Source organism: Marmota marmota, unplaced genomic scaffold, assembly GCF_001458135.2.
Source record: "Marmota marmota marmota unplaced genomic scaffold, marMar, whole genome shotgun sequence".
Taxonomy (NCBI): domain Eukaryota; kingdom Metazoa; phylum Chordata; class Mammalia; order Rodentia; family Sciuridae; genus Marmota; species Marmota marmota.
Window position 1 is genome coordinate 11,793,612 of NW_026000000.1, and position 8,778 is coordinate 11,802,389.

Consider the following 8,778-nt stretch of genomic DNA (forward strand, 5'->3'; position numbering starts at 1 on the left):
CCACTCTGTGCTCACTCCTGGGCTCCTCTAGGGACAGTGACTTCTCCTCTTGCTGTCTTGTGCTCTGCAGAGGGCATGCTGAGTGGGTCTGAGGGGCTCACCTGGTCCTTGCTATGCCCACAGCACCACATGGATCCATCCAGCAACTTCTGTAACTACCGCACTGCCCTGCAGGGGGCCACACAGCGGTCCCAGATGGCCAATAGCAGCCGTGAGAAGATTGTCATCCCAGTATTCAACCTCTTCGTTAAGGACATCTATTTCCTGCACAAAATCCACACCAACCATTTACCCAATGGGCACATTAACTTTAAGGTGAGCCCAGTCCCTTGTGGTTCTAGCACAGTTGGGCAGGCAGAGACCATGTGTCCCCACAGGTGTGGTAGTGGCTTTGTGGCAGTATTTGCAGGTTTCCCAAGCTCTGCCTGAGGTTTGGAAGGGCTTTAAGGACTGAAACATCAGCATTACTGCTTGGCCATGCTGAGACATCAGCATTACTGCTTGGCCATGAGATGTAAGGCTCGAGGAGTGGACTGTGCCCTTCTTGAGGGAAGACTTGATCACAGAGTTTGTTGACACAGGGAACCTATATTTACCCAGGATCCTGGTTTCACCATTGATCCCACCCAGGAGATAGAGCAGAGGCCACTTCTGGGGAATTGGGGATCAGGAGGGTTTTATGCAAGAAGGAATTTGAATACAGATGAGATAGCAGCAGAAAAGGGCTCTGACCAAGGACAGGAGGACAGGACAAAAGTGCCTGGGGAAGTATAGGTGGCACTGGGCTCATACAGGTAAAGAAGGGGTGGGCACTGTGGATGCCTATATAGGCCCTAGAAGTGAGATCATGGCATGTCCTGGCTGATACTTCTGTGTTGGGTGTGGCCAGGATGCTGCCTCAGGCTGGAATCATAAATGGAGCCCTATCAGGGGAGACACAGACCCTGCTATAGTCTGATGGCCCAGGCAGAAGGCATGATAGAGTGGCCTCAGGGAACATATGCTGGTTCTGATGTAGCACAAGACACCATGGCCCTGGGGTCAGCCATGCAGGGCCATTGTCTCCATCTCAGTGGCACTAATGACTGCAGAGGCAAGACCAGAAACCATACCCTCTGCCCCTGACTGGGTTTTAAGCTCACAATGACAGATGAATACCTTATTGGTTTTCTGTACCTTCAGAAATTTTGGGAGATCTCCAGACAGATCCATGAGTTTATGACATGGACACAAGTAGAATGTCCCTTTGAGAAGGACAAGAAAATTCAGAGTTACCTGCTTACAGCGCCCATCTACAGCGAGGAAGGTAAGGGCCCCTTCCTGGCAGTATGCCCCACTTGCCAGCTGGACAATTGACTCCCCATCTAGGCCCCTTGTCCTCTTGGGATTGCCCAGAATCACATAGGGGCTACTCAGCTTGCAGCATGAGTGTGCATGAGGGTGGGTTATGGACATATGACAGATAAGGAGGACAGGATGCTATTCAAGAGAACCAAAACAAGGAAGTACCCGAGTCCCTTGACAAGAAGTCTAGGAATTCCTTGCAGTAGAAACCTGCATATTACCCAGCCAGAGGTTTTTGTCCCTTTGTCCCAGGACTAGCTTTGCCCCTGGACTAGCTTTGCCCCTGGAAGGGATAATTGGGTGTGGCAGGCAGACACCCAAGGAGATACTGGTTCTAAGAGCTTTCCCATCCTCAGCTCTCTTCATCGCCTCCTTTGAAAGTGAAGGTCCTGAGAACCATATGGAAAAGGACAGCTGGAAGGCCCTCAGGTAGGATACCCCAGGGACCCAGGAGCCCACAAGGAAGGGAGAGGACTGGGAGCAAACATGACAATCTGCCTTTCTGAAAGGGGTCCTGGGGCAGTGGGAGACTGAGGACTGGGTCTGGATTTGGGCCCTCCCCATCACAAATCAAGGACCTACACTTTCTGCCTGCTCAGGAGCCTGACTGTTGTCCTGTCCCTTGCCCACCTTTAGGACCACTCTCCTTAACAGAGCCTGAGGGTGTGGATGCAGCCTGCACGTAACCGGATGAAGCACATGCACAAACCAAGTTTGAATCTTGATTGATATGGGTTGAGATGAGGAGGCCTCACTGGTTGGGGTCCATTTTGTATATAACTTTTATGAAAAAGAAAATGGTAATTATTTCATGCATCAACCTTTGGCACTTATAAAGTTTTTTTGTTTATTTTAAATAACAGGGCAGGGCCCTGCTTTGGGGAGGGGTGGGGAAAGAGTATCATGGGAGATGGCATCCATGATAACATCTTATTCTAATGAAATGTAGATTTTTATTTTATACTTTTGATTATTAACATCTTATGAAAAAAATATTTTAAAAAACCCAACCAAAACCAACGTGAGCCCTGCCTGCTCGGACGCCTTTCCAGCCAGTGTCTCTGATGTCGGGGTTAGTGCCTTAGAGGGTACTGGGGGTCCGGTCTTCCTGCTCTGTTGTTTGAGCCTGCAGTGAGCTCTGCCCTGAGCTGTGAGGTGCTCACCCTCAACAGCCTAGGCCATGAGGTTCCAGGGGGAAGGGCTGGGGCACCTGGGAGGTCTCATGTATACTTCTGGAAGTGAACCTTTGAGTGCGGGCTCTCCAAAGTTTACATTTTCATTTTCCTTTATCAGGGATTTATGGGGTCGGGGAGGGGCAGGGGGACACCTGGTGGCATATTTTCTGTAAAAATATGTCTGGCAAATTCTTCGATTGTGTTTTAGACAAGAAAATCTAAAGTAATAAGGGGGAGGGAGTCATAGCATTGCAGGTTTCATGGCTGTAACTGAAAGACACACTGAGCTGTAATGAAGAGAACACCAAGTAGACTCGGGATGGTGACATTTAAAGCTGTTCTCGAAACCCACGCACAAAAGGAAGAGAAAGAAGCAAAGTCAGTGTGCTAGGGGACTTGCCCTCCTCTTCTCTCTGGTGGGAGGCAACCTCACTGGAATCTAAAATCAGATCAGAAAATTAGCCAGGCTGAAACTGCTGGAGCCCTTTCAGATGGAACTGCCCAACACTGAGAGGTATTTTTCTAAACCCAAACCAGAAGAGAACACTCCATTTTTCATGTCTGACTTCCTGGCGTGAACCTTGGGCCTTACTGACCGTGGGACTGGACGGCTCTCTCCTTTAGAAACCCAGAGGCGGTCCATCCACACTGACTGTCTCCCTTGCAGGAGCTTCTCATCCTTGTCCCTCTCCACTTGCCTGGCTTTGGCAGGAGCCACGAGTCAGGAAGCCAAGGCAGGGACCCTTTAAGGTCCCAATTCCAGAGCTCAGAGGGAGAGCCTGGAGACGACTGGGCCAGGCCTCGTGAAGGAGGCAAAGTGGCTGCTGCCCTCAGCCGGAGTGGAGCTGATTAGTTACACTGTATTGTCACAGTGTGTTTGCACTTTTCAGACATTCTAGCTAGTCCAGATTGTATACTGATAGTACATCTTGCTTTGTTTATGTCTTTGAGATAAAGAAAGGCTGAAACTTGAGAATATATATTTGGAATACAATGTTAGAACATTTTCTGTATGTGTGTTAAAGAGCCTTTTATGTCAATGTGCGCTTCACGGGTCACCAGTTCTACTTGAAACAGTGTCTATGTTTGCTATTTTATTTTCCCAATTTGATACATACCTTCAATTTGATGTTTTGGTATTTGGAGCTGATCTCTGAGTATAAAGCTGTACCATAGCACAGGATGTCAGTTTTGGTGTGACTGGACGTACTTGCATCAATAAAAGAACATGTTGCTCCCCACTCTTGTGTGTGCCAGGTGGTATGCCTTACGTGGTGCCAACAGCCCAAGCTAGAGGGGAAGAGAAGGGAGCATCCAAGGGGGAACCTGGCAGGGAGCATTCATCTGCAGTTGGGCAACATATTCTCACAAAGGGCTTTTCCAATGTGCAGTGCAAGACTAGAACAGGCTGCACAGTGTTCCAGTCCTGCTTTCCTCAAAGCTGGTTGCAAAGGATGCCACTAGCTGCTTTAGTACATGGTCAGGTAAGTTGAGGACACTTAGTGAAAAATGCAAAGGCTCTTTCACTGCAGGAGCCTTCACAGTCGGAACCTGTATGAATGTGGACCTTGTGGGTCTTTAGGCCCAGGGAGGGCTGGGCAGCACTTGTTAACATATGCTGGATTCAGGTCTGGATGGGGCTTGTCTTTGCATTCAAGAATATTCAAGCAGGGTTTACTGAAGGGCACATGAAACTTGGGAAACTAAAGGAACTGAGGCACCAAAAATGGGGAGTCCCCCTTCTTTTCCAGCCTGCCCATTCCCTGCTGTAGACAAGGCCCAAGCTGGATGAGGTCCTCACTACAGTCTAACCCTGTGCATTCACAGTAAACTCCACTAATTTCTAATTTGTTCATTATCCAACATTTCCACAAGACCAGCACAACCCAACAGAAAACTTTCTGCAGTGACAGAATGTTCTATAACTATACTGTCCAATATAATGGCCACTAACTACATTTTGTGGGTACTGAGTATTGAAATGTGGCCAGTGTGCTCAAGGAACTAAATGTCTAATTAAGTTTAAATAGCTGGTAGCCACTGCATCAGGCCAAGGCTGAGTGTGTACCAGCATCTGGTACACAGCACTAACAGGTGCTCAGGTGTTTATAGAGAACATGAGCTTGTAGTTTGTACAGAACATGTGAAGATACCTGAACTTTGGGCAAATGACAATATGTTTATGGCATTCCTAGTTTCCTGGTAAAGTTATTTTTGAGTTTCACCTGCCCAACCAAAGAAGGGGCAGCACATCTGTGCATTGGATGTGAGCTTGTGTGACCTGCAACGACACTATCCTTCGCCCATTTTGTTTCCTGGGAAACAAAATGTGCATTCTCAGGCCCCATTCCAGATATGCTGAATTGTAAAGCCAGGGGAAGCCTAGTATAGCCTGGCTGCAAACCATGTTGGAAAAGCTCTGTGCAGTTAGGGGGCTGTGGGTGGGCTCCTGCATGTCTACCTCCTTACAGCCCACCTCTCCCAGGCGCCCTCTACTCACACATGGAACTTTTGTATTTCTGCCAACACATCATACTCCTATACCCTGCTCCCATTCTTGCAAAGCTAGGAGACTGCATTTAAGTCTGCATGAGCCCCTGAAATGTTCCCTGGGAATGGTGACTAGGCTCCTTGGGGTTGTCCCTCATTTCTTTGTCACACTGTATGTGGGCTGCCAGTGTCCATCTCATGTCCTGGTTCTTCTGTGCAGTGCCATTTCCTCTGAAGCTATGCCCAGTGAACAGTAAGTACATGGTTTCTCACAACACCTGTGATATCCAAATGTTACCTCTTACCTCACAAAGTTGCACAAACAGATCTATATTAGAGCTCCAGGTGTGGCAAGAAGAGGAGCTAAGGATATACTAAGATCCTGTTGAGACCTTTGTGACAGATTACTTGTGACATACATATCTCCCGCACCTACACCTGTTTGCCATGTTCCTTAGGGAGGCCAAAAAAGGCAACGGTCAGAGTGAGAAGTGAAGTTAAAACTACTGGATCTAAGTTTTGGTCTTCAGCTGCCAGATGCTTGAACAAGTTATCTGGCTCTTTAAACCTCCATTGTCCCAGGATTAAAATGGGAATCACCCTAGTAGGTTCAAGGCTCTGGGTTCAATCTCTAGCAAGGATGTGGGGAAATTAGGATCACCTGGCTCATGGTTTGGAAGAGTAGATGGCATGGAGCATGGGTGGCACCTCATGATGCTGAGCTGCTCTTCTGCAGAGAGCAGCAGTTTTTGGGAAACAAGAGGCAAGCCTTATGCTCAGCACCCTTCTCACAGGAACACTTGAAGTCCTATCAATGACAAAATACACTATCATCACCAAAGAGCCACTTAGTTATTAAATCCAACCAGTATACAAACTTACATGAGGAAAAAAGATATTTGAAAATTTGGGATTTAAAACTATTTCCTAAACAAATTCTATAAGCCACATACAGACCAGTTTAGATCATGTTAACACAATTTCTATCTTTATTCCTTCCAAAGGAGTCCTAGTACTGTGAGGAGGGTAAGGGACTGCCAAAACACTACAAGTATCTACCCCAACATAATCAGGAACTCATGATGGATCTTCAGCAGCAGTGTTGAGTAAACAATGTTGGAAAGGATATAAGAAAGCAAATTATGCACCTGTCCATTTCTGACACCATGAAAGACTAAGTAACTGCCTGATAAAAACAACCCATAAAGTTGTACAAAATGTACAAATATAAATGAAGGCAGGACCCAGAGAAGTCCAGAAAGAGCTGAATTCAGCTTTTGTCCCATGAGCATCCATTTTTTTTTTTTTTTTTAAGTCCACAGGGAGATGCAGAAGGTGATCCGGAGTCTGCTCAAGAAGAGGGATCAAAGAGGAAACCCTGCTTGCTAAAGCTGGCATCCCAGAAAACCACCCCTCAGTGTAACAGTGAACTTGAAATAAAATGCCCTAACCAAAGCCCAACCAAGGATGTTAAGAAAAAGTGTCTGTTCTGAACCTCAACATTAAATGGAGTCAGGGAAACTCAACATTTGCAATCACAAGCCAGTGAGCTCTACAAAGTTTTGCAGGGTCAGAAAAAAATAAACTCACATATAGATATATCAGAATGATACAGAAGAAAGATTAAGAGGAGATGGATAGCCAGTCAGAGAAAAGAAGGCTGATTACTTTCAAAAAAGGGCTAACATAGGTAATAATTTACAGCAGAAATAACTAAAGACAGGAGGCTATGGAATAACATCCATGTGGCTGAAAAGAAAAATAATTGCCAACCTAGAATTCTTTGCCCTTCAAATATATGTTGTTTAAATGAGAGAAAATAAAGATATTTACAAACTACAATGGAGCTATCAGCAGATCTTCATCAAAACAAAAAAACCAAAAAACTAACCAACCAACCAACCAACCAAACACAAAAAACCCCCAAAACAATGACATCAACAATAAAAAAACAAACTAAAGAACAACTCTTGGCTCCTAAAATTTCCAGATTTATCATAGTTCTAAATTTTAAAGACAATATAATAAATTATCTAAAAGAAAACATGAAATTTTCTTCTATATTTTGGAATAGGCAAAGGTTTCTTAACACCAAAATCATTGGCTATAAAAGAAAGAAAACTGATAATTTGGACTTTTTTGTAATTAAGAACTCTTATTAACAGATACCATTAAGAGAGTGAAAATTAGGCCCATACCTGTGAAAAGATATTTGTAATGTATAAATCTGACAAAGGACTCAAATCTATAATATTGAAGTAACTCCCATTAATCAGTTTTTTAAAAATATAAGCCAAATTTTTAAAAAGGCAAAAGACTTTTTTATCACAAAAGGAGGAAGCTAAATGGCCAAAAAGTCATTGGTATAAGGTATTTAACATTTCCCTGATGATATACTAAATTAAAACCAAAATGAGATAACTATACCTACCTACTGAGTCTAAATTAAAACTACTATAAATATGGTGCTGGGGAGAATGTGAAGCTACTGGATGTTTCATACATGGTTGATAAAGGTCAGTTATTTGAAAGGACTGAAAATTTGCCAACACCTCACAAAGCCAACCAAGAAAAAATATGAGCTAGACATGATGGTACATCTCTTTAGTCCAAGCTACATGGCAGGCTGAGGCCAGAGACTGAGGCAGGAGAATTGCTGAGTTTGGGGCCAGCCTGGGCAAAATAGCGAGAATCCATCTAAATAAAAATACATAGAAAAATAAAAAGCAGTACAAATAAACAATACCAAGAATGTAAAAAAGAACATCACTATGAATCCTGTACATATTACACATAAATAGAGTTACTGTAAACAACTTTATGCATTTCATCTATACTTTCAAATTTATCAGTATAAATTTCTAGAAAATTATAATTTACCTTAACTAATCAAAACTGACTCTAGGTAAAACAGAAAATCTGAATAGTTATATAATCATTACATAAATCGAACCAGTGATCACAAAGCTTCCCCTGGGCATGAACTTTTCCCATGAAAAGTTCATGCCCAGAGCCCAGACGGCTTTCAGGCAGCTATACCTCATATTCAAATAATTCCTGTTTTAAAAAATCTTTCTAGAAACAGTAAGAGGGAACACTTGTAACTTATTTTAGAAGCTAGAACCTTAATAGAAAAGTCCAACAAGGATGAGAGAGGAAAGGTACCTGACATTTCTTCAAGAACATAGATGAAAACGTCTGAAAAAATATTATAAACACACCCACATGAATACAGAGATGCAAATGAATATATGTGTGTATATATATGGATGAAACCAAATCCAGCAACATAAAAAAAGGCTAAAACATCATGACCAATTGGAGCTTGCCCCATGAATGCAAGGGCATGTCAGAAAACCTATGAATTTAATTCATCAACTTAGGAGGAAAAGAAGTTGTATGATCATCTGATATGATAAAATCTCACCAAGTAATACTAGAAGAGACTTTCTTAGCCCGATAAAAGGTATTTACAAAACAAACAAACAAACAAACAAAAACCCTCCAGTAAATACCTTATTTACAGATGAAGCACTGAAAGTGTTACCCTTGAAATCAGTAACACAGGCAGGGAACCCACTATTACCACTTCCATCATCATTGAACAAATCCTAATAAGCACAGGAAAATGAATAAATCAAAGGTCTAAAAACTGGAAATAAAAACCAAACCAAGCTAAAAAACTCCCACTCTTAAAAATATGACATGGTTGTATAATAGGAATAATACAAAAGAAACTAGAAATATATTAATAGAATTAAGAAATTTT

The 8,778-nt window shown here is 43.2% G+C and overlaps 1 protein-coding gene across 4 annotated transcripts in view; it reads left to right on the forward strand.

Annotated features, from left to right (window-relative positions):
* The window catches only part of Rasgef1a (RasGEF domain family member 1A), a 79,431-nt gene extending 75,671 nt beyond the window's left edge, over window positions 1-3,760 (forward strand). For all 4 annotated transcript variants that reach the window (XM_048807561.1, XM_048807562.1, XM_048807560.1 and 1 more), the window contains 4 exons: window positions 124-315; window positions 1,183-1,306; window positions 1,701-1,773; window positions 1,981-3,760. In XM_048807561.1, the coding sequence (XP_048663518.1) occupies window positions 124-315; window positions 1,183-1,306; window positions 1,701-1,773; window positions 1,981-2,005 (414 nt within the window). In that variant the 3' untranslated portion in view covers window positions 2,006-3,760. The remainder of the gene's footprint in view (window positions 1-123; window positions 316-1,182; window positions 1,307-1,700; window positions 1,774-1,980) is intronic.
* Window positions 3,761-8,778: the final 5,018 nt, after the last annotated feature.